This window comes from Falco rusticolus, chromosome 7 (genome assembly GCF_015220075.1).
Source record: "Falco rusticolus isolate bFalRus1 chromosome 7, bFalRus1.pri, whole genome shotgun sequence".
Taxonomy (NCBI): domain Eukaryota; kingdom Metazoa; phylum Chordata; class Aves; order Falconiformes; family Falconidae; genus Falco; species Falco rusticolus.
Window position 1 is genome coordinate 37,916,319 of NC_051193.1, and position 26,300 is coordinate 37,942,618.

Genomic DNA, 26,300 nt, shown 5'->3' on the forward strand with positions numbered 1-26,300 from the left:
CTGAAAATAGCCATGCTTAGGTTTTGTCTTTTTCTCTACAGTTTTTTTACATTGCTAATACAATGCCATTGACTTTAATGTATTAAAGTATGTAAGTAAATGTAAAAACTGGCAACTGTGTCTCTCTATAGCCCACAGACGTGGCATCTTAGTGCCAGCAACTTTAACGATCAGTAGAAAAGGTTGGTGGTTTTTTTATTTGTAAAGTGGTGGAGCAATTCTTAGGGGGGAAAAAAATGGCTTCTTCAATCCAGTAGTAAAAAACTAATTCTTGGTTACTTTAGACTTTAATGATGACCTTCCAGTTCTTGCAGTCTACTCTGTTGTCTTTAAGCTATACATAAAAGTCAGTTTAAGTCTTATCTTTTAAAGGGCTTTTACAAACTCGTAATGCAAATTTCTTCTTTAAAATACTATACGCAGATTTGTCCGGCAAGATTTCTTTCATTAGCTAAGAATTAATTTAGTTACTCAGGAAAGGGAAATGTACTGTAGGAGAAACAGTAGTATGTTCTATTCTAGTTAAGCATAGGGATTAATTTTATAATACAACAATTAAAATCAATTTTAAAAGTTCTAGAAAGTGATAGCAAAATTATTTAGCATTTGTTTATTGAGCAAGCACCTTATTCAAATACTCTTGAAAAATTCTTACAAACATGCTTCTGAAATTATACAGTTTCTCAGAGAAGTCTTGGCAAACTCCTAAATCTGTTGTGGTTACAATTCGTGTCCCAGAGGTATTTAAAAATCAAGACAAGGCAGACTTCAAAAGCATGCGTGAAATGTTCATTACATTTTCCTCAGTTTGCTCATATTTTGTTCATCTCACTGAAATAAGAATGTAGATAAAAGTGTATCAAACTCTGGTTTTACTTCTTTAAAAAAAAATAATTTAAGGACTTAGTTTACACTTACTCTATTTTTTACCTCTCTTCGTACCCTTTCAGGTGTTGATTTAGTCATCTGATGGAGCTGGCACTTGCTCTGATGTCCAGCGCCTTTCAGGTAGTGAAATAGGGTGCCTTATAACCCACCTCTATCCAGTCCTACCAGGTAAATTTCAGATTGTTCCCAGAGCAAGCTAGTGAGGAAGGGTCAGTTGTCCAAGGATTTACCTGGTCACAAGCAAGACTGGATGCTGAATTTTCCTGTGTACAGCAGCCAGCTAAGAAGTAAGGAAAGGTCAATGTGACCCGTTCAGTGATGCTTCAGTAGGTTTGGCATAAAAGACTGGTAAGTGGAAACATGATACTCTGCAATTGCTATTGTCCAAAAAGCACAGAATCTGAATAGCTTTATGTGGCTCTTCCACAGAGGCATGCTGAAACCTACTTGGATATTCATAAACATTGTCAGAGAAAATGGGAACTATCAGCAACATGAAAACAGGAAGCAGAATGTGCCTTCCAATGAAAATTTTCTTTTTTTCTGAGGCCACCAATTCTGTTACCAAAATAAATCCTCTATACAACAAGCTGCAGTCCCTATAGCAAAGTAAACCCCGTATCAGCGCAGCAAATGTGGTGTCTTCATTCTGTTAGCTGGCCTTAAGATAGCTAATTTATCAGAATAAATAGTTCTGTGATTATCAGAGTAGCTGAAGGTCAAGGTAATACAAAGAAATCAGAAAGCAGTCAAGTTCTGAAATCCAGAAGCCAAACACCGAGCTTGGGGGTGGGGGGGGGGTGTGTGTCGTGAAGTGCGTAGTATGTACAATGTGTCAAGTCAGTAAAAAGAATTGGTTTGTATTTATGTGCAGCTATTTACAGTACTCATACAGTCAATTCCTGTGCCTGTTGGTAGTCTGTATCAGTGTGAGTTAGCTGTGAGTTCTTGCTCTAGGGCAGGTAGTCAACCATACACTGTGAATATATATATATTTTTCCAGTAAAGGGTTGTGAACAGGATGGATCGCAAAGCAGATGCCTTCCTGAGATAAGCTGGCTGGAGATACAGCTGGCCTCCCATGTAGCATTTGTTCAGGCTATGTGAGAACCTGCTTTTATATGGTGCTGGATACCCTGAGACTTAGAATTCTCAGCCCCTCTTGGATTCCACAGTTGTCATCCCGCTCATTTTTACAATTCATCTGTAATTCCTGTTTCTTGAAACCGGCTGTATTTCAGCTACACCCACAGGAAGAGGTATTTTTAGTCACCTGAATACATGAGCCTATTAAGAAAGCTGAGCCGCTTCATTTTCAAACCTTGGGCTAACCATAGACGGCATCAACACTGCCTTAACAACAAATGGTTGTTTAGTCTGATTTGCAGGCATTTTTTACTGTCTCAGTTCAGAGGATGTAGTGACTGTGAACAAGGTCAGCTGAGAATAATACAGCATAAAGGAGTTTGATTCCAGAAAACATCCAGGCAGAGCTGGATAAATCACTACCCAGCTGCGACAGCGCTCAGTTAAAAGCATCCCTTGTAGAATGAGGTGAGGGTAGCAGACTCTTAAGAACTATCTTAAGAGGAATTTCAAATCTTGAGGACTGAACTAATCTGTTGTAAGAACTTTCTGAGTAAATAAAGTTTGGTGCTGGTGCTCCAGGTTGTAACTGGGGGTGGCAGGTTGCTGAGGCCATAAGCGCTTTGAGAGAGAATCCAGTTCAGTGTTGGGGCTGTCATTTCACACCCCTTTCAGGTGACATTCTGTCTGCCTGCCTTGTCTTCTAACCCCGCTCTTGGATCAGCCGCCAGAGCTGGGTAGACTCTTGAGAGAAGAATTATGATGATTGTTTGACAGCATGGCTGTGAACATATTTTAAAAGCCAGTTGAAGGCTTAGGCTTCAGGAGGACAGTTCCAGAGCTTTTTACTGGTCTCTGGAGTGGAAGAGGTCCCCTTTATTCTTTTCTAGCCGTGCCTGAAATTTTTAAATTTGTCTTTCGAGTACAAGATACTTTTTGATATGTCCAGGGTAGCTGACAAGTCCTGTCTGCTGCGAAGTCACTGTCGGTGTAGTCAAAGCCACGCTATCAACTAGTAAAAGTGGCTGGGGACCAGAACGGCCTCAACCCTGAAAATATGAGAACTCCTTCAAAAATATAGTCTTCCCCTTCCCTCCAGAAAATGCGCTTTCAGCAGAATCTGACAGGGGCTAGATCCAGTCCACTCCAGATGTCGTCACCCAGGGATTAAAAGAGACAGAGAACATACATGCTGCTCCTGAGGCAGGATGAACAAATTGAAGTATTTCTGGGTTTAGGGAGGTTCCTTCTGAAGCTATAGGGTGGGTGTTATTTTTTTCAACAGACATGATGAAACTTTGTACCTTCATGAAAAATAATTGTTAGTGACGTCAGAAATTCTGTTTCAAAATGTACTTTTGGCAAAAAGAATTCGGCTGCTCCTAATGCTGTGGTTTAAAAGGAGAAGAATATGTACTCTTTTTTTTGAAGTTTTAAATCTTAATTATACTCTACAACTTTGCAATTCTCCTTTAACTTGACTAACCCTGCTAGTGCACAGATTTTGTGGCAGCCTTTCCTTTGAGAAGCAAAGAGGTTTTGTATCTATTCCTGTCCTCCTTCCAGGATGAGAACAGATTGCCTCCAAAGCTGTGCCAAGCTCCGGAGAGCTGCAGCGCGTCAGCTCAGGGAGGGGACTGATGCTGTTGAGGCTGCGAGGGAGAAGTCACATGGTTTAATGGAAACCCTTGCCTGGCTTCACTTTCAATGAGGCCATTAGCTTGATTATGTAAACAGACCGTGCCTGCCACTCATTAACCAATGGCAGGAAAAAGGAAGGCGAATCGTATTTCAGCTGCTACCACAGGGATGTAATTGTGGAGTACTTCTTTGGGAAAATGACTGCTGGGAAGGAAAAGTTGCAGCCTGAAGCACGCATGTGTAAGTTACTCGGTGAATGCAACACAGGCTCTGCGTGTACAGAGCTCACAGTGGATAATGTTAAATATGATACAGACCACGCGCAGCTCTTGCCTTGGTTGTGAAGATCATTTTCTGTGCCAGTAGAGAACAAAATGAATCCTTTACCGAAAGCCCTGATCAGACTAGCAGCCTTTTAGAACATAAATATTTGCAAAGGTTTCAAGGGCCTAAGTGGTGGCTACAGTCTAAATACATTAACGAGATAAAAGGGAGGTTGTATATAAATCCAAGACTCCCTGATGAGTTTGTAATCCTGTCAGAAGAAAACAAAGCTGTCAGTCATGCAGCTTTTCGCTGAAACGTCCATGCTTCCTACGCTGGCCATCGAAGGAGACAGCATTCAGCAGCTGCTTGTGGATGTTGTGTTACAAAAAACCAAACTAAACAAAATACACCTCTAAACAGAGTGGGACAAACTATTTTTTGTTTGCATGATGATCTGTAAATCTCAGTACAGCTTCATACGTTACAAACACCACCATGTTCACAGGAAAGGCACGAATGCAGTTTAAACCCAGTCCTTTGAAAAGCACTTTTGCCCCCTCCTGTCTCACGCTTTCCCTAGCACAGTGGATGAGGCCTTTGTACTTGTGCTGGTCCAATTCATCTGTTTGCAGCCGTGATTTGATGACATCCATGGGAGTAGCTAATCCCCAGGCCAGGACTCCAGCAAAACCACCAGACAGCAGCACAACGAGGAAACCTGCAGGAGAGAGCGAAGGGAGGAGCGCTCAGCTCGAGCCCCATGCTCATGCAGCCACAAGCATCTCACAGTAAAAAAAAAACCAATTTGTTAACTCCCATGTTTTCTAGCAGTTATTTTGTACAGCTCTTGCAGCTGGGTGTTTCCAGTGATCCCGCACAAACCGTGTGACCTCTCGATCTCACAGCATGCTCATTTTTGCATACATGATACTTCTGAAGCCGCACGAACTGGATGTGATGCAACCTGAGAGCACTCGCACCCTCTTCAGCTGCATCTACTTATTTTTATAGTTCTCAGGGAGATGCTGTTTGCTGAATGTCACCTAGCTGATCTTTTCTCAGAGTGAACAGTTGTCTTTTGGAGCTACATCACAAGCAGGAAAGTTAAGTGTCTATGTTCTGCACCTGGACGTTATTTTCCAGGTTTGGACTGACCCAATCTGTGCTCCATGATGTCCTGGGAAAGTTGTCCATGTTTTATATCTAGTTACGTATCCTACTTATGCATTAAGAGGATTTCATACTGACATAAGAGGCACCAGAGCATGCCGTAAACGGCCCTCCTGCAGGGAGAGGAGTAGCTGCTGAGGGACAAGGTCGTGCAGGCTGCTGGCAGCCGTGCCTGGGCGGCACAAGTGGCCCATGGCACTGGGAAGCACACACACAGCAATGCTGTGTGAGGTTCAGATCTGGGGGAGGTTTTATAGGTAGTGGGTGATGTTTGCTGAAAGCCTGGTTTCCCTTTTACCGTGATACTAAATAAGCTGGTTTTGCAGATAATGCCCGATGCTTTCCAATACCTACCTGGTTTATTTTTGCCAGCTGGTGTGAGCCAGTCACACAGAGCAGAATAGGTAAGGAAATATATTGCAGAAGAAGCGCAATCCCTGCAGAGTAATGCAGAGCAGCCCTTGTAGAGACCCCCAAAACCTTCCTCCTTGGCAATCACCTTCAGACAGTGCAGAGATCCTTGGTACTTTGGCTTGGAAACAGGCTGGGGAGATGCAATGGAGGGATGTGGGTTCCTCTGAGTCTGCATGCGAACTTTAGCTACTTCACTAGGGGCCATCAACACAACCTGTAACATCAGAGGATGAGATTTTAACTCTTCACACTTAAACCCTGTTTTGATCCCCCTCCTGCAAGTTCCTTGTCTCCCACCTTTGCAGGCAATAATATTGCTGGAAGCCAGCAAGTTCCAGCCTTCTCCCCTCTGTCTGTCCTAAATCCCACCCAGCAGTGGCAAGACATGTATGCAAGCTGCACTGTGCAGAGTGGAAGGCAAGGCAGAAGTCAACAGAGGACATGAAATACCTGTAACAACTTGTTAAACCAGATAGGCATGAAAAAGGGATGTCCTCAGCTATAGGGTACCATATATCAGGGCTCTTGTTTGTACGTGTATTTCGAACCAATGCTATAAAGACTAAAAACCTCCACCTGTGCTAAGCAGAGTCGTTGCCTGCTAGGAAACACCTAGAAACCTGACCATCTGGACTGCTCTGTAAGAGGATTGCCTGTGACTGGGCACGCATTTCTGCCCAGCACGCCATCAGGATGCTGGGGTGAGCTCCGCCGTGTTTGCAGCGCCTGCAGATGTTCACAGAGATCCATCCATCTGCTTATGGGAAACTGGTCCTGGATTCAGCCTCACCAACCTGTGCGGGGATCATGCCTGTCTGCCAGGCAGCATCACTGCTTAGTGATGTCCTGTGGAGTTCTGGGTCCTTACAAGGCAGCGCTGTGCGCTGCCCGTTTCTCCAGCCACTGTCAGAACACTGGCCTGTAACACACGGAGATACGTCTTTCTTACATAAACATGCCGTCAGAGCCACTTGGGAAGTTGGCTGCCCGCGTTGTTTTTTCTTCCTTTTTCTACGTTTGTTGCCAAGGTCTATGTCATTCTTAATAGTCTGTTCTTAAGTGTTTCGGCACTCTAAACCAAACCCAGCACGAGCTGCCCAGCAGGACTCAGCCATGCCACAGAGCTGACCAGTGAGGGGGCAGCATGGGCAGAGCATGACCCACCCTGTGAAAACAAACTGGGCTTGGTGCAAGCTCCCTTGTGGCCTCCCAGACAGAAAACATCAACTGCTTTTCCAGCCTCCTATGTTTGTGAATAAGAGCTCCTGTGCTTTCCCTTTCGGCTGTTTACATACCCGGACAGCACCAGCAGCACCTCCTGCCAAAGAAACGTCCAGCTTGGATGGCTTTGCTTCTGCAGCCCCGTATCGCAGCTTGCAGATGGTCCAAAGGAAGTTTTTGTATGTGCCAAATGAAACAGAAGAAATCAGTGATACCGTAAGGACTGATGCAGACATGCCTTTGTAAAATCCCCAAACCTAGTTGGAAACAGAGGAAAAGGAACATTTTTAAGAGGGAATGTCATGGGAAAGCATGTGCTTGAAAACACTGGCCATACATTACTGAGCCAATACTTACTTCCGTCTTACAGCTCATCAACAAAACTAAATGTCATCCTCACCCTTCTCCCAACAAATGGTTGTATGTAACTGCTGCCCATCCTCCCCAAACCGACAGAGGCAGTTCTGCTTCTCCGAAACAAGGCATCCGTAACTGGTATCAGCAATTCTGCTGAGAGGTACCTACTTTTTCTGTCCTGTACGTTTCCTGAATGCAGTGCCAAATCCCATTGTAATGCCTCTCAGTCTGAATTCTCACCTAGGAATACAGTGGCAATTTTAAAATGCAGATAGTAGATTGAAAAGAAAAATATATAAATCAACAAATGCCATAAGGGCAAACAGATAATTAGCCATAAAATAGCATCACCAAACAATTTACTTTTTTTAAAAAAAAAAAAAAGAGAAAGCTACACAACCAATTGAAGTGAAATAGGTTGATGTAACAAAGATTAAAGTACTGTCACAGGGCTAGTTTTCTAAAACAGGGAAAGCTAAGGGGCCTGTTTGTTTTCAGTCTGAAGTCAGGAAATAAAGCTCCAACAGGTACCTTCACTGTGTCCAGCGGATAACCCACTGCTGTGCTTAGACCACCTGAAACAGAGCATATTAGAGATGGTTAACAGCACATGTCACAACAGACCATTTTCCCCCATCACAGGAAGGCGTTAGGGGAACGGCAGGAAAATGTAACTTTGGAGCTGTGCTGTGCTTGGCATCAGACCTCTCTCGAGCTCCAGCAGTGACATTTGAGCCAAGCATGACAGAGTAAAATGCGCAGATTTATCTGCGTGACCAAGGTGCACTCAGAGGATGAATCCAAGTACCATGGGAAACTTCTCAGGAGGAATAACACCACAGTGCAAGCCAGGACTGGGAGAAACACTGAGAGCACTGCTGCAGGAAGGTTGGAGGGATGACTTGTATGATACCAGAGTGTTTTCGTTCCCCCTCTCAGCTTAGGCAGTAAAGCATCTTTGGACTATGACCAAGCACCCTCATGTGAGGTGCAGAGCATCCCCACTCACACAAGAGGGTCTCTGAAGCAATTCTGGTTCTCCATGATTGACTTAGAATTACTGAGGAATAAAAGCAGCAGTCACAAGGACATCTATAGCAGAGGGATAGTCCTCATGTATTACAGCAATTTCTCTTGAAGACAGGAGAGGTAGTCCTGCTGCCTCCTGCACGCCATGGACTGGACATGCCCTGGCTGCAGCCTACAAAGCACATCTGTAGCCATAGGCAAGGAATTCATCGGGGTCCACAGCACCATGCTGGACTAAGCCTCTGCAGTGCACCTCCTACCTACGTGCAGCGAATGCTGCTGCCAAAGCTGAGTGAGGAGCTTGGTGCCCTGGCAGGCTGGCGTGATGCTGGGGCACAGCACCGGCCGTGGCACTGCTCGGCGATGAGACCACCTGCCCTGCACCGCACGGGGCTCAGCGGGTGAGGGGCGGTGAGGGATCAGTGCCGGGCGTGCGCACAGCCAGCGTGCCCCACGCACCGGCCGGCCACAACGCCCTGCCACAGCAGTGACAGCAGCTCCAGTGCACTGCGGGGCTGTCTCAATCCTCTGTCGACACCCAGGCTCATTTTGAGACCTTCAAGTAGCCACTGGAGTTAAGTAGCCACTGGCAGATAAGGGAGCAAAAGAGTTCCAGCACTGACTTCTCTTGATCACAGTAACGGACAGATCACCCACCGTCCCTGCCTTTACCTCACATCTCTCAGCTTTGATCTAAACGCATCTGTTGGCAGATACAACAGATGACAGAGGGGCTGACCAGCTGACCTCCTCCCAGTGCATCAGCTGCCATGTCATCTGAGAGGAAATCGGGCTGGGGGGTGATGGAGCTGTATCCAGCTGAGTTATTTAGACAGAGATCAAGTTCATAAAAGTACTGGATGAGCCTTTCAGGGATCCAGGTAGTCATAGATACAGTTCATGTCTGGGGGCTCACAGGTTGCAAACTGCTTCTCAGTGAGTCCTTCTTTAAAAAAAAAATGAAACCCGAGATGCTTAGAATTGTATTAGTTGATGTGGTCATTTCACTAGGCATGTTCACCTGTGATTACATGGCTGCTTGGGAGCTCTGGAAAGCTCTACTACATTTTGGAAAAAAGCAGCAGCTGCTGGTGCGAGCCACTCACTGGGAGACAATCTCGAAGTGCATTACTCAGAAGAAAACAGCCAACAGCAACTTGCTTGCAGAAAAATGGGGTTTGTCCTTCAAAAATCTCTATTAAGTCTGCTACCAGATAAATAACAATGAAGGTGAAAAATGGGCCAAGAAGCCACCTTCTGTATTTCAAAATCAAAATGAGATAAGACTGGAAGAGACATGGTAACGGAGAATACACAGGCAGACTAATATGGCTTGAAGGAGCAATACCTCTGGCCCAAGCAGAGACTGACAACAGAAAAAGTCACCCAGGGGCAGCCACGCTGTCCCAGATTCCCAGCCATCAGCCAGAGGCAGACTGCAAACACAGACCCTGCCAGCCAGGGAAGAGCAGCACATAAGTCAATGCCAGCATGACAGTGCTGACTTCAGAGGGCCTCCTGGCCCAAGCCCGGGAAGATTTGGCATCGCATTGGTCTCAGACTCCCCGAACTTTAGAGGCAGTGGCCACGGGCTGACCAGGCACCAGCGATGCCTTGCACAGCTGAGCTCTGGCTTGCTCCACCAGCTCAGGACACTAGGAGCCTTGGCTCGTGCACATCAGGTACCAAGGCTGGCTTCTGTCAGTGTTTGACAAGAAGTGTCCTCCCTTCTGGAGAAATTGCCCTGTTCACACATCAAGATGCAGAGACAGCAGCATCACAGACAAAATAAAGCAGGTTTCTCCCACACCAACCTATTTCCCATTGCTTCTCAGTCCTAAGAGCTCCCAGTCAACTTGGTTCCAGCAAGGGTCAAACACCCCCACTTGGGAGGAGACTATACATTTTTCACTTTTCCCACCAAAGGGGAGATGTGAGTCCCCCAAGCCTCCAAACAACAACAGCCTGACATGAACTGTGCTCCTTAGGAGCCAAAGGACTCCGAGCAGTTGTCAGAGTTGAGGAGCTCAGCCAAGTCTATCAAAGGCCAAGGAAGAATGGTTCTGCACAATGTCACACAATATAAATAGCCTGGGACAAAGATAGCATGACCCACACATGCCCTATTTGCACAGCAGAATCAAACAAGGCCAGCAATGTATAGCATGCATACAGAAGAGGGTTCCTGTTGGACTGCCACTGAGTAACACGCACCAGCTGCGACAAAAATAAATAGCAAAGTCGGGTGAATTATCTTGTTTAGGTTTAGCAAACCATTTTTTATGCCTACTTCATCTGAGATGTTCTCAGGTATTGTGCAGAGGTTGTGGCATCCCCTGCGCACACAGAGTGCAGGTCCAGAACGGGATTACTCACAGTCTCTTCACAAGCCAGGCCACTTTGACCACAGCTCCAACCTGTTGGCAGGCACCTGTCTGAAAGCCCCAGGGAGAAGCAGGGATCATGGTCCATACACTGGCTGGGCAGACAGCAACTTCCAAAGACCTTATTTTTGTGAGGAGTTGGGAACGTAAGTGCCCCATACCCAGAACAAGCTGAACTTCATCCAGTAACGTGACCCTGGCAGCGGCCAGCAGGAGCTGTTTAACTGTAAGAATCAGGAGACAGCGTGTTCCCTCCGTAGGTGGACTATTTTATCTACTCTTGGGCTGCATGTGACAGTGTGTAACCTTCCAGCAGGATGTGGAGAAGCCCAGGCGTGCTGCAGACCCTGCTGCTCTACCACTGCTGGGTGAACCTCAGCTTCCCCTTCCCAAATCTTTATGACTGCCATGAGTCAAGTCATCCCCTAGTCATCCACAGCCCTAATCATCACTGCCTGACTGACCCCTGCCATGGCCCAGGCTGCTGCCATAGCAGGGCTAGAAAACACATATGGGATCAGAGGAACATTCAAGTTGGAAGGGCCCTCAGGAGGTCTCTAATCCAACCTCCTGCTTAGTTTTATTGGCCGGGAAGGATATCCTTACAGATGAGCTGCTTTCCACAACATCGAGCCCGTTTGGTGGTTACTGGAAGTCTCCACAGTCACTATGCATGTTTCTCTCGTATTTTTTCCATCTGGAGTCAGTCAGTCAGTCAGCAGGTCACAGTTTCCCGGGCTGAAGATGCTGAGCTTGTCCTGTGGCCACAGAAGGGACAGAAGCTGAGGAAATGCACAATGTTTGTGCAGGTGCCTGAGCCAGTTTGGATCATTACATGGGATTCAAAAGGGCAGCATCTCTGCGGTTTGTCAGAGGTGCTTAAGCCATGCTTTCTCCAAAACATTCTGAAAACAGATGGAAGTGACAAAAATGTAATTTGCTAAACAGAAGCTCTGGTATTATCTGTGTTGCCTCTTGAGTTGTTTGATGCATTTCCAGCTGGGTTTGTAGCCCCCTTAGGAACACAAGAACTGCTTCAGCTCTAACAAACATAAGCCATAAAATAAGCTCAGCACCAAAACCATCCCAGTTCTTGCAGTGAAGCTGTCCCACCCCTGGAAGCTCTCCCATGTCAGGGTAGGGACCATGGCCCTGAAGCCCTACCCAGGTACCTTGCACATGTCTGTGTGCAAGCTCCCAGCAGGGAACAGCATGCCAGAAAACACCTCCGCCTGCCAGTGAAAAGTTGCATTACCCCTCTTCGAAAACCCTGAGCTGGACACGGATGACAGGATGGAAAATCCTGTTCTCTGACAACCCGAGGTCAGTGGAGTGTCACATAGAATCACAGAATCATAGAATCATTTAAGTTGGAAAAAAACTTTGAGATCATCAAGTCCAAGACTGCCAAGTCCATCACTAAACCATCTCCCTAAAGCACCATATCTATGTGTTTCTTAAACACCTCCAGGGATGGTGGTTCTACCACCTCCCTGGGCAGCCCGTGCCAGCATTTGACAACTCTTTCAGTGGATAAATTTTTCTTAATATCCAATCTAAACCTGCCCTAGTGTAACTTGAGGCCGTTTCATCTCGCCCTATTGCTGTCTAGAAGAGACTGAACCCACCTCACTATAACCCCCTGTCAGGCAGTTGTAGAGAGCGATAAGGTCCCCCCTGAGCCTCCTCCTCTCCAGGCTAAACAATCCCAGTTCCCTCAGCTGCTCCTCATAAGACCTGTGCTCCAGACCCTTCACCAGCTTTGTTGCCCTTCCCTGGACACGCTCCAGCACCCCAGTGTCCCTCTTGTAGCAAGGGACTCAAACCTGGACACAGGATTTCAGGTGTGACCTCACCAGTGCCCAGCACAGGGGGGACGGTCACTGCCCTGGTCCTGCTGGCCACGCTCTTTGGATACAAGCCAGGATGCTGTTGGCCTTCTTGGCCACCTGGGCACGGTGCTGGCTCATGTTTGGCTGTCGACCAACACCCCAGGTCCTTTTCTTCCAGGCAGCTCTCCAGCCACTCTGCCCCAGGCTGGTAGTGTTGCGTGGGGCTGTTGTGACCCAAGTGCAGTGTCTTAAACTAAACAAAGACATTTCTGGTCCCAGCTGGAGCTCCCTAGCCTGCATGCTCCCAGGCTGAGCCTGTTTCCAGGGAGATGCTTGGTGAATGGTCAGGTAGCGCAGGATGCTGGTGCCCACACAGGGGGGCACTGCACAAACCATGGCTTTGCATGGGAGCAGGGGCAGAATGCCGAAGTGAATGACCACTCTGAAAGTGTGTTTTCAGCTCTCTGTGTTCCCTTGCTAAAGAAGTTTGTCCTTAAGTGGCCCAGCTCTGACTGTGCCAACACAAGCAAAGGAGTCCAAGGATGAATGCAATCATTGCTGTCTCACCATTAACATGAAGTCTCAGAGTTCTGGTAAATCCCTCTGGGATGGACATCCCATTCCAAGCCCCAACAAAGGGCTTCCATCTCCACTGGGTCCTCTGAATCCAGTAAGGAAAGAGGAGGAGAAAGGCAAGGTCTCGTGGAGGGGCTGGTTATATCCCACCTGTCTCATTAAAGGTCCTTCCTGAGCAGGGCCCCCCAGCACCCCAGCAAGGCCAACACCCCGAAGAACAGGCACCTCCAGGGCTGGATGCCACTGAGATGCCAAGCATCGCCCCACTGGCACGCTTTGGGTGATAAGCAATAAGGGGGTGCAGGGTAAAACTTATTGTGGTCCTTCCCAGGAAATGCACATCTGCACCAGGACCACAGGCTGCTCCTGGTGAGGGAAACTGCCAAGTTTCAGCAGATCTCAGATTGAGACCTGACATGCAGGCTTGGGATGTGTGTCTTAGCCATCTGGCAGGTTTACCTGGCTTTTCTGTCAGCAGTGACCCCAAGGCCCTTCTCTTGATATTTAATACTCTGTTAAATCCAACAATATTTCAGAAAATAAATGAGACCAGTGGCTACGTTTTGTTGATTAAAACAAATCTGAGATTGAGTAGTACATGCTTTAAAAATATTTAGAATTAAATCACACTTTTCTCCTTTTACTTTTTTATATACGGCTAACCTACTTTCTCCCAGATCAAAGCCTGCTACACAGCATGCCTGCACGGAAATTACCATCACAACTGCAAATGCATCTTAACCTAAGATAATGCAAAGGTCCTTCATACAGATCTTCACTGCAACGAAGCTGTGCTTCCACTCCTCTTGTCTCACAAATGACATCCCCAGCCCTCCAAAACCACCGCCCGACAGGCTGCCAGGACCCCCAGGCACCCGACACAGGAGGTTCTGCTGTCCAGGCAATACTTGCCCGCTTGTATCTGCTCACAACGTACCCCACTTGGTCTCATCCCATCAGAGTCTCACCCTGTCCCGCTGCAACTAGACTGGAGGAGATTGCAGAGCAATGACCTCAGCAGTGCCTCTCCAGGAGCTCTGTGAACCTGCCCTGGTGATATTTTCCATTTAATAAAGAAGAATGCACTTTTAACAAGCAGCCCCCACCAAAAGACTCTCAGCTGTGCCATTGAGAGCTGCCCGTTAGCTGAAAAAGAAGGAAACACAGCAACCTGCTTTGATCAACAAGCACTACTTCATGTATTTACCTCCAATGGCCCCGGCAATGAAATCCATCCAGACTGAGTCTGCTGCCTTAATTACCCTGATTAAGTGTTAGGGAGGTAGAAGAAGGGAGGATACCGATTTGGTCGTTCCAGAACCCTGCAGGTCCTTCAGGGACTGTGATTTGCAATATGAATCCCCTTCCCACTGTCTTCTCTTGTTTCAGGATTGTGAGTCTTGTGGATACTTGACGAATTGTGCGCTAGAGGCAGAGACTGGAAGCCTGGAGCCGTTCCAGGAACACAGTGAATAAGTAATCCCATGAAGCCCTGCAACGCTGCACTAAAGCCGCTGTGCCCAGTGCCCTTCTGCTTAGAAAATCATGAGGGGGGTGCCTTGCGGGGTAACGCTGGCTGTGAAGGGGCCATTCCCCGTTGTACTTACTAAGCCCAGAAGCCAGCCTTGCACACCTGTTTGCAGAGGACACTCCTGCCCTGTGCCGCAGTGAAACAGTGTGGGTGGCTGTGCATGAGATGCCTCCTCCTCCTCCCCCCATCCCAGCCCACCCTTTCTCTTTCTGATGGAGGAGACCGCCTTCCCACCAAGAAAAATTCCTTGTGCCCTTCCCAAGGAATTTTCCTCGGCTTTCCTAACCCACACACCTGACTCTCAACCTCTACCCAGCTCCCCGCAGATCATTACCTGTTCATTGTGTATACAGGTGGTGAAGCCCAGAACTGAGTCCAACCACATACAAAGCATTTGCTTCCCTTTCAGACCACAGCATAGTTTTCCCAGCCCCTGGAGGAGCTCTGCTCCTTCACTTCTTGCTTAGTCTCCCAACCCGGTTTCCAGTGTCAGCTCCTTGCTGAGTTAAGTGGTGGAGCAGGAATCATGATTTGTGTTGCCCATACTCCAGCATTTTGCCCTGCAGGGGAGATGGGAGATAGATTTTGCCAGGAGGCTGGTCCAGCACCTAATTTTTTCTTCCTAATTTACACCCAGCACAGGGTGGTGACTGGTTCCTCAGCAGGGGAAACAGCAAAGCACAGAGAGAGACCTGATGGTCAAGGGGAACCAAGAGCTCAAGAAAATGCCATGTTGCCTATTTTTGCACGACCGGGCTGCCACATCTACGCAGGAGAGGTCAGGTTTTGCCCAGAGTGAACCTGGAAACCGAAGTCCTGATGCAATAAAGGGCTTGCCAAGTCGTGACCTGAATTGTACTCCTCTTGAAGAGGTTTCCCCAGGTCAGAGCCAAGGCACATTGGCAGCAAATAGAAAAGAAAATTTCACGGCTGCTGCCCCCCTAGGTCAGCTTCACGGGAAAGCTGAGGACTTTAATCCCCAGTGCTGTCCCCTGCACATTTCAAAAGAACCTATTTCTCACTGAAGTGCGTATTTTGGATGGGCTGATGGGTCGCTGATATATAGCACAGCTCACTGTGAGGGCTCAGAGTTTCTAGGAACTGAAAATTAAAGTATTTTTGGTAATCTGCTTCCCAAATTTCTTACATGTCCTTCCCTGAACACCTTCTGTGCTGGAGAGAACAGTTTAATCCAGCGTAACATCCTGCAAGGACAGCGAAAACTTAAAACCAGAAGTAAAATATTATCTAGAGAGTTAACAATGTAGCTGCTAAAACACACTGGGTTATTCAGTAGCCCTGCCTTGCTACACCTGCTGACCATACAGGGGCTATTAACGGTTCGTCAGCAGCCCGTTGGTGCCAAGTGCAGGGAAAGGTGCTGCTCCCACTTCTCCCACCAGCCGTTCCCAGCTGCTGCCCTTGCAGGCCCCCTCCAGCAGCAGGACCAGGTGTGGGACCTGAGGAGTCGGTGACACACGGGGAAAAGGACACAGTCCTCTTCGGAGGGGCAGCCCGGGAGCCTACAGCCTCCTGGTTCCTGCAGGAATCCTGCCAGGCCACCCCAGCCCCTGCTGCAGCAGTTGCTGCTGCCTTCGGGACCGCTGTTTAGGCACCACTGTTTAATGCTGCTTTCCTGGGACCTGCTTCCAGGCAAAGTGAAGAAATTCATTATATTCCCAACAGGAAAGTGTCACCGTGCCTCCCCTCCCATCACATGGCTGGGAGTGTCATGTCAGGGGGGATTTTTTCTGTGTATTGCAGTGACTGGTGCACTATCAGCAAGAAAGTAAGAGACTAGCTGGCATGTCACACTTGCTGACTGAAGTGTCAGGATTACTAAGTATTTCCCATGAAATGTCACAAGACCAAGGAAAATTTCTACCTTCTTTAGCAGAGCTGAACAGCTTAAAAGGGATCTTCCTCATGAAACCTTCTCAGATTGTGAAAAATAAAACCAAAAAATCTAAAAACCTTCCCTTTGCAACAGAAAACAAACATTTTTTTATTATTTTAACCTTCATTGACACCAAAGCTTCTATCAAAATGTTAGTTTGCTCTATATAGCACAAAGCTGATTCCAGATTCAAGCGTCCCGATAACCTTCTGATAATGGTTTCAGTCACTTTGATGAGGTATACTGGGAGAAGTCACATTTTCCACTTCACTGGAATTGCTATGCAAACAGAGGCCATTCAGAAGGCGCTCATCTGAAAGAAGAATATCTGGGGGGTTGACATGTTTCTCCTTGTCCCGTGAAGGTGTTGCTAGGGGCAGCCAGCTGTGCAGGAATGCATGCACACAGCTCCTTCAGGGAGGTTTGCCTCCACAGGGGCTTAGCAGAGTAACACAAGCCCCAGGCAAACACCGTTGCCACAGCTGTAGCCTCCATTCCTTTGCTCCCAGTCTCTGGCCAGGACTTAGAGGCAAATAGCACCCACTGTCACGCTCATCAGCTGGCTGTGACCCCCTCAGCCGGGCCGGCACGCGATGGCAGGGAGGGCAGAGTCTTCTGGAAGAGGAGCCCCGTGCAAGTGTTGAAGTGTTCACACGTGAGCAAGTACGGAGGAAGGGTTCATTCGGCGTGGAGGAGACCCCAGCTGTGAAATGAAACCTGTGATACTGTGTTTACTGTTACTTGCTGGAACACCCCTAACAGTACAGACCAACTCCCCAGTAAAGAGAGTGATCCTCAGGGCAGCAATTCAGCCTCCCTTACCGGGAGTCCTCCTAGAGACTCAGAATACTGGAGGTCTCACTGTTCTTCGCACCTTGCTGAAGGAGCTTCCTCCTTCAACCCCTCCCGCCCAGGTTTTAGAGACCTACCATGTCTCAGATACCAGCCTCATTAGAAACACTCACGCCCAATTAGAAACATCCAGCCCCCACAATGCCACAGGTCAACAGAGACAGCCCAAAAAATCCACCCCAAAGAAATCTTGAACAGTCAGGAAGATCTTCAAGATCAAATATGAGCCATTCCTGTTACCCTCTGGCACAATGTCCAAGGACTGACAGAGGTGTCTGCTAGTCCAGCTTGCAAAGACACGCCATGGTCCACACCTCTGGTCTCACCCCAGGGGATCTTCTCAAAGCCTGCCCTGGGAAATGGCACACAAAATGCATGCCTTGAGCCTCCACAAGAGATAGTACCCCACTAGAAATAACTCACAAGTCCTTTCCTCCAGAAGCAACCTGTTTAAGAGTGATTTATTCAAAATGGATGAATTTCACAGGGAATTTTGAGGGAGCAGAGCATGAAAGGTGCTGTCAGATTAAAAGAGAGATCTAACGGTATGATGCAGTCTGCAGGAAGTTATGAAACTAACTGATAGAAAAAAAGAGGAAGGCCTTTAATTTTGCACAGCGCGTGATGGATGAAACACTCCATTTACTTCACAGGAGGAGGCGGCTGTCTGAAACCCAGGCAGAGAATTGCTCTACAGCCAAAGCAGCAGCAGGGTTAGCAGACTGGTACAAGTGTATGGGGCAAAAGGGAAGGTGGAGAAGGAGACTTTAGGTAGGTAATCAATGTTAAATAACATCTTTAAGGTGAGACAAAAAAGTAGGGGTGTCCCTTTACCCCTCTCCTTTCACAGCTTACTCCCAAGACATTACCAACCCCACCAGTCCTGCAAAGCATAAGCGAAGCCCGACCTCTTGACCTAGCAACCACCTGCTAGCTCATCAAGCCGGATTTGCTGAGAAAATGCTCCTGCCTCGTTTCCTACCATAATATGCTGCATTTTCTATTCCCTTCATGCTATGCCATATCACATATGCATGCATATTCATCAATTCCTGTCCGATTTATTTTGGAAAAATCCTTGACTGAAGAAGCTGTTCAAACAGTTACCCTGCTACGTCACCGGGCTGTTTGCACATTGCAGAAGAGGGAAGAGTGACACCAGCAATGCTGAGCCAGCAGAGCCTGGTGCTTGGCTCGCCTGGTGGTGGGTGGAAAGGGGGGTGGAAACTCCTGGCTCCAGCTGTGTTACCGATTTTCAAATCAAAGTGTCTCACTGTCCTTTATCTCAGGTACTAATGAAAAAACAATAATTCCAAGGACTCAAACGTTTGCCGCAGGAATTTCACAGCAAAACAAACAAAACCAGTAAGGAAACCACTCTGAACATTGGCAACTGCGCCACTTTTAGCCAGGTATAAGTGATCAGTGATTTCACCTCTGGAAGGCTGATAAAAGGTTGCAATGTTTCTACACACATTTCCAAGGGAAAGGGAAATAGAACATTTCTAAGTGGACTGAAGATGATTGTGGTTATTTAAGAAATGACACATATTTTCTGGCTTCGGGCAAGTCACTCAATCTCCCTATACCTAATCTCATCAGCACAACTGGTGTGCTGCATGTTCGCTGCCCTGGAGTCACTGCAAGGATTCAGGCACTTCTCAGAGAGCCACAAGTCTCTCTGTTCAGGAGTAAATCATGGGGAAAGGTGGAAGAAGCAACATTAGCACCATTCTACACAAACACCCATGTGAAAAAATGCACATATTAAAAATGGCATTGCTCTCATGGTTCTTTTAAAGTGCTACACAAATCTTCCCCCCAGATCCCAATCATTACAATAAGAAAGGGGAAATGTGATAGTGCACCACCACGGTCAGCTCTGGGAAGGGATTTTATGCCAGCTGACGTTGCTAGCACTTTGGAAGGACTCCTGGCTGTGATGGAGGGAGGGGATGTCAGGCCTGTTACTGACTTCCTAATTGCACTCGGAGCTTCTTTCCAACCTCTTGCATGTTTTCTGCACTGTAATGAACAGAAGATGTAGTCAATGACCTGGCAACAGGCTTAAAGAGCCAGGAGCGGAGGCAGGCACTCACCTTCCCAGCCTCTTCTTCCCCACCAAGCAATAATGTACTCTTTATTTGTCATGATGATATTAATGTACAACCCTCAACCTTTTCAGCAGGGGTAGTACAGCTGTTAGGCAGTAAAACATCGCTGTTGTGGTAGGAACAGTGCCAAGCCCCAAATCCATTGATGATGCTGTTGCAGTACCGGTGCTCTCTCTGCTCTATGCCTCTGCATCCTTTTCTCCAATATTCTCAAACTGTCTCCCTCAGATCTCTGCCGTTCACTAATGAAAAATGTATGAGATGCTACATCATTTTGACTAATCGACAGTCTTTCTTCCCTTGGAAACTAGCTGATTTGATGTGATTTAACAACCAACCCCAGAGCTACTTGAAAATTTGGAAGAAAATGCAGCTCTAGGACTATAAAGCATTATTATTTAGGACTTTGATATCAGCTGCTAAAATCATGTGGGAAAGATTGTTATACTTGACTGGCAATGCTGGCACCAATGAGTTCAGAAAAGAGAACCTTTTCTAAATACCAGCATTATTAGGAGCTTATGCTAAGAGGGGATATATACAAAAGAATGCAAGACTTTTTGTCCTGCAGAAGTGGAAACCAAATGAAATTACACTGAATTAATTACTGCATTCAAGCAAAACCAAAGCATCTCCCTTAAAAATTCTGCTACAAAGCAAGTTTAATGCCAGAGAAGATCCCCATATTGCTGGGGGGCAAAGAGCTGCTGATACCCAGTTCTAGTTGGACAGTACTTATTCAGGGATCTCTGCCATAAAACGGTAAGCAGTGTGCACTGTCCTAGTGGAAATACAGCCCATTTCATCAGCAACTGTTCAATCCTGTGCCGCCAGCATTAACTTGACTTTTCCTACTGGCTCAAGCTGGAGAAAAATTGAGGTTTAAACCAGAAGCTTCCATAGCTTTTTCAGGAGCACCCCCAGCATTAACGAAGAATACCCAGACACCAGTACCAGCAGTACCAGTCTCTGAATATCATATGAAGTTCACAGCCTCACTCACCACTCTTGTCTTTCCCCTGGCATTAGTTCAGGAGCCATATGAGCACCCATCTCGCAGAGTCCTTGGGAAGTTTCTGCAAAGGCATTAGTCATTCTGCCATGCCTGTTCTTTCAGTTTCTAAGAAAGCAGTGCCTTTTCTGTAGAACTAATGCAACAACAAACATATTTCACATGACAGCTGGAAGCCCACATATGACCTAGAAGGAAGCTGCCTTGAAGACAGGCCAAGATATTAAAAATATGTACATAAACCTTAGTGGCATTGCCTCAGAACATATTCCTGCTTTTTTTTGGTGCTCTCTCCTCATTCATTACTGACTGGTGCATCATACTGTGTGCCTTCACTGTTGAATAACTTAGCATTTAGATTCAGCTGGAGACCTGGTCTCCCAATCGTTGACTTTGCATGTGGATACAAACTGTGCCAGCGGATTTCAAGTACATGGTGTTGAAAGTGTATTTGTATAGTTGTTGGCAGCGAAAAACCATTTGCTTCACGGAAATGTTCCTGTAAGAATGAAGTGGCTTAAAAACAGACAGGAGGTAGGCAGAGGAGGCTGTTCTCCTAGCTCTGCCTCCTGTTCCCCCGGGGACAAATCAGTTTTACCGGTTTCCTTATCTATGAAATGGGCATAACTGCACATTTTCACTTCACAGAAACAGCCTGAGGCTTAGGTGATATTGTCTGCAAATCCAGACTGGAAAAACACTATAAAGATGCTGGCTACTGAATTTTTATCTTCCTTTTCTGAATGATTTCACAACAGTTTTTGCTCATTCTCACCAGTCACAAGTATATGTGTTGAGTGACCGAGTAACGTGCTTAGGGAGAGATGGGCAAAGCTGCTGGGCTGGTAGACAGTTGCTAATTCAGGTAACTGGACTCAATGCCCACCCTCTTATCTCAGTGTGCCTCTTCATGGTCTCTGACATCTTAAAACTGTGCTGCCAAATAGCTTAGCATTTGGGTTCTGCTGGAGACCTGCTCTCCATATCGCCAACTGCCTGCACATGCAAAGTCTTCTGGTCTTCCCCAAGCAAGGCTAGCAGCAAAGAAACTCGCTCCACCTGCAGCAAACATAAGAGGACATAGGCTGACATAGTCCTCATAATATTTCATATTTTATATATAATATAAAAATATAAATGTATTTTTATATATATTACTTTGGACTCAGCTCCTTCCCCAAATATACATTAAAAAAAAAATTATTATGTCTTACATGCCATCATAGTACTAGCACAGGTCAGAGAATAAAGACGGGACCTATTAAGAGAGAAGAAAAGACCCACCACGGTGGGGGGGAGGGTGTAGGTCTGCCCTTGCCAGCCTACTTGCTGACTGCTTAGAAGAAATATGACAGAAAGGGAAAGGATTAATCAGTTTAGTTAACAGAACTCAAAGTATATATGGTCTTGGAAATTAAAGGTAATGCTGAGGAAAGGACTTCGGACTAATGCCTGCAGGCAGCTTTTTCTGATTTTTTGGTCTGTTTGTTTCCCATCTACTTCCAGGGAAGCATCCAGGGGGTTGCCTATGGATTTTTATTTCAAACAAAGCACAAGACAACTGTCTATGAACAGGGATGGATTCTTCCTCACAGCGATCATAAATGTTGCTGACTGTTTTAAGTGCATGTTATGCTTCTTCCTCTTGCCTTCTCCAACAGACCAGTATATTTAAAACTAGTAACTGAAACTAAAATGCCCCTCCACATACACAGTCCCACATGGAGCAGAAGCTGAGACAAACAACAGAAGAAGCGTGTCAGAATTTGGCCACTTCTGCTTAAAATGTTGAGGGTCAGGATTTCCAGAAGATACGTGTTCCCGATAATAATAAATATTTCCACTTTATTGGGATAAAGCATGGGAAGTTGGAGCTACACCAAACTTTTCAGGGCACTTCACAACTGATAGCATACTAAGCCACTCCCTTCCTGCAGCACCTCTCAGTCTCTGCTTCTCACAAGCTCAGCATCTCAGACATTAGCTTAGACATTGTTTGCCTGCTGTGATTTCCCTTGGAACAGAGGGGATCTTCCATCCTGGGATCCTGACCAGGACGTTTTGGGGGCTCACAAGGCCCCTACCCATCAGCAGGTCTGTAAGCAAGGTAGCTGTCTCAGCAGTGCTTGACTCTTGTACAAATGCATCCGTTACATTTCATGCTTAAACACCAGTCTTATCAAGGGATTTTATCAGGCTGGGAAGTTTCAACATTTGATATACACTACCTTTGAAGCCAGTGGGATAATAACGTCAGAGAATACCCTAAAGCCACCCAAGGTCATAAAGTTAATGGATAATAAAGGCATCTAGTCCCCTATGAATAATGCTTTAGCTGCTCTTGTCTTCAAACACAGCTGAATCCTCAGGAGCTGGCTCAATAACATAACATCGAGTGGGGCAATGAGTACAAGTGGGGTAACGAATACAACAGTGTTTAAGAAAACAAATTACTCGAATCCACACAAAGGTACTCAGTGAATTCACCTGGAGAAGATTCTTTTTCAGACATTGGGTGCTTGCACAGAGCAACTCAGCTTCTAAGTTTTTCTTATGTACTTAACATTGCATTCCAATACTTACCTACTTTCACTATTTGGATTTATTTGTTGCTGGTTTAGGTGGCCAGCCATTCAGTAAAGCGCTAGCTGATCTTCAAGCCTAGTTGTGCTGGATTACAGTCTCCAAAAAATGCAAGGTTTTCCGTGCAGAGTTTGTTAGTGTCAATGCCAGGTTCACACGGCTGCATGCACATGGTCTAAATGCCGCCTGAGTTCACATCATAAACAGGGCACAGAGAGAGCTGCTGCCCCAAAGAGTCTTTGAAGAGTGTTTCAGGGAGCCCAGGTAGGTGCTACAAAGCTCAAAATCCAGACCCAACTCAAAATAAAAAGAGAAACTGACGCATCTTTCTAGGTAACGTGATGAGTGTTGAAGTTGTGATGATGCAGCAGTGCATTACTTTAGAAGGTAAGGAGAGGGCTAAGGGCAGAAGGTTATGTGAAAGGAAATTCTCCTGCCAGGTACCCACAGAGCTGGCCAAGCCACACTGAAGCTCTGGGGAGCAAAGAGAAACCACCACTACCACCCCCTTCCACCACCCTCCACATTCTAGGGGGACACGTCTAGTGGGACATGGCCAATTGTTGATGCCAAGTTCACAAGCAAACAGAAAGATTTTGAAATATCTGAGTCAACAATGTGTATTTTATTGCATGTCATTGCCACCAGAATTCCTACAAGTTTATCACAACTCCACATTTCTGGTCCTTTCCTACTTCACTCTGCTTTTGCCCTCTCTTCATGTTTCGTTTACCTGCAGTGTTAATTCTGTTCTCCTGTTTCTTTACTCTCTGTCTTATTCGGTTCCCCTCCCTACTCTCCCCTTTCCATTTCCTAGGTTTCCATTCAGGCTCACCTTCTCCAGATCTTCCCTGGGTACCATCAAGGGCAGCAGACAGCCAACAGAGTCACTTCTTGCCACAAGAATTAAGGGAAACCTTCTCTTCTCCCTCACCCATCCAGCATCTTCTGCAAAGCCTCTTCCACCTGAATTGCCACCATTCAGACCTAAAAGACAGCAGGAAAAAAGGGAAGAGAGTCTTTGAAGGACAACATTAAATTATAAACCTAACCTTTTCTCTCAGACACGTGGCAGTGCAGCTGCTCTACATTCTGGTAGACTCTGTGTGTTTCTCAAGCTGCTGTTAGCTCTTTCTTTTCTGCTTTCTCTGTTTGATGAGGCCACATTTCACCATCCAGCAGGGAAGCTAAATACTCCCACAGAAGAAGAAAGCAGGAAAAGCACAACCCCTCGCTCCAGCTCTCCAGGGGATGCATCCCAGCCAGTTCTAAGTTATGTTTGGATCTGCCTTAGCAGAATAAAAAGAAAAATACTCACAGCTGAGCTGAATCTATGGAGCCTGAAGGGCACAAGAGCTCCCAACAGAGGTCTGAGTCATGCTCTGAGCTGGAGGCATCACACATCAACAAAGCAGACACAAGATCAGACACAGCTTTTGAACTATCTAGAAAAACAGCTTGAGTGAAGAGGATAACCATTAAATCAGGGTTTCCCTGAGTGTCAGGTTAGCTCTCCTCTCCAAAACTGTGACTGTACTGCACACTTAAGGCCCTGGACAACAGGCAAAACACCTGGCCTAAGTAATACCACCACATTGTAAGAGCTGTACAACTTCCCTCCCTTTATCACAAAGCTCCTATGGAAGCCATACACAAATATAAGTGCCCATACTGACTCACAGCCCCCCCGACACGCACACACAACCATAATAAATCCTCTGTGTTCATACAATGTTGCCTCACAAGTGTAACTGGAACCAAAACCAAAACAAAACCCCAAGCAAGAAAAAATGAACAAAAGGGAAAACTCCCCAGTGGGACTAAAGCCATGCTCATTCCTTAGGGAAGCAGCTCTCGACATTTCAAACTTTATACCAACAAGTCCTTGATGTTCTCTGCCCTAATACATAATGTGCCCCCGCCCCATCCCCCATCCCCTTTGAGGGACATGCCTGCTCCGTGGGGCTCAGTAGCATTGAATAAAACACTCAGAAGCATTGAGTAAAGCTTATTAGTAACAGCTCAAGCATGCAGGAACAAGACAGGCCTTTGGAGATTGCAGCAACCTGGGAGGGGCTGCACAAACATGGACAGCAAGATTAGAATTCAAGTGATCTTGACAAACCAGAAAAACAATCTGAAAAAAGCAATTTAGCATGGACAGCTAGGAACGACTACGTAGAAAGAAACTGCAAGTATAAGATAGGGAATGTTGTGGCACACAGGTGATCTATTAAAAAGAGTCTGGGGCACATCATGTGTCACAGGCTGCCCATAAATGAATAACATCATGCTATGTTATGTTATGTTATGTTATGTTATGTTATGTTATGTTATGTTATGTTATGTTATGTTATGTTATGTTATGTTATGTTATGTTATGTTATGTTATGTTATGTTATGTTATGTTATGTTATGTTATGTTATGTTATGTTATGTTATGTTATGTTATGTTATGTTATGTTATGTTATGTTATGTCATGTGAGGACCCTTGCAAATATCTGATCTCATATTCAGGTGCATGAACAAGAGTGTTGTCTGCGAATACCGAAGGTAATCTCCCACTACTCACTCAGCAAAGCCTTAGGGGAATGCCAGATCAACTGAAGAAAGAGGAGGGTAAGAAGAACGAGAGGTCAAAAGATAATGATCAATATAATTCAGAGAAGAAAAGACTAAGATTGAAACCATCTTCAGATAACCTAAGAAATGCCTGCAGAGAGGAAATGTTTTCCCTGCCCATTGTGGGTGAACATTAAACTTACAAAACAATTCTGGTGGCGGAGGTAATTTCTCTGAGGCAGGTTGCCTGGGAGAACAGAGGATTTGAATAAAAAAATAAAAACACTTTGCCCAGGAACTTTTTAGGCCAAGCTGATCTTTCCAAGGCTTGTGCTACAAGGCAAATGCATATAACAGCTGGAGTTCCACTTGCAGAGCTGTGCGCACGATTGCAGTTCCTCTCCTGGATGCCAGAGTGGACAACATTGCTAGAAAGTCACTTCCACCTCCACATGGAGAAAATGTTTATGGAAAAAGGACCGATCGGGGTTTCCTGTGTGATCTCAAGTACTGGCTGCAGGTGTATGGGTTCAATAAGGTCTAAGGACCCCGATGGAGGACAGTGTGTGGCACAGCAGGAGTAGGCAGCTCCCGAAGCCACCAGCGCTGCGATGCAGGGCAGGGCCGGCCAGCCTGCCTGCCCTCTAACACCAGCTGGTTGTCCCCAGGTTGGACAGGTATGTGAATCAGGGAATCCAGAGCATCCTGGAGACACCTGGGGGCTTGATTTCATTTGACAGTGTTTAGAGATGAGAAGGAACCCAAATGAGTGTTAGGTTGAAGGAAGATCCGGGGAAGGTCAGGGATTCATTGAGAGCTTTAGATTTCCACCTTATCTGCTTATTAATTGTAATGATGGTCCAAGAGCTGTTAAATCTGGGAC

General features: G+C 46.3%; 1 protein-coding gene across 8 annotated transcripts; it reads right to left on the minus strand.

Moving 5' to 3' along the window:
- Positions 1 to 584: 584 nt before the first annotated feature.
- SLC25A47 (solute carrier family 25 member 47) lies at positions 585 to 23,948 on the minus strand. Of its 8 annotated transcripts, none has more exons than XM_037393827.1 (8): positions 23,690 to 23,948; positions 21,158 to 21,330; positions 20,263 to 20,407; positions 7,576 to 7,619; positions 7,213 to 7,284; positions 6,762 to 6,944; positions 5,407 to 5,680; positions 585 to 4,600 (listed from the first exon to the last, which is right to left on the minus strand). In XM_037393827.1, the coding sequence occupies exons 6-8, from the start codon at positions 6,921 to 6,923 to the stop codon at positions 4,314 to 4,316; spliced, it is 723 nt and encodes a 240-aa protein (XP_037249724.1). In that variant the 5' UTR covers positions 6,924 to 6,944; positions 7,213 to 7,284; positions 7,576 to 7,619; positions 20,263 to 20,407; positions 21,158 to 21,330; positions 23,690 to 23,948; the 3' UTR covers positions 585 to 4,313. The 8 variants fall into 8 exon arrangements, with proteins under 8 accessions (XP_037249724.1, XP_037249723.1, XP_037249721.1 ...); XM_037393826.1 differs by adding an exon at positions 22,855 to 23,253 and having other exon boundaries at positions 20,263 to 21,330; XM_037393824.1 differs by having other exon boundaries at positions 20,263 to 21,330.
- Between the last annotated feature and the right edge of the window lie 2,352 nt (positions 23,949 to 26,300).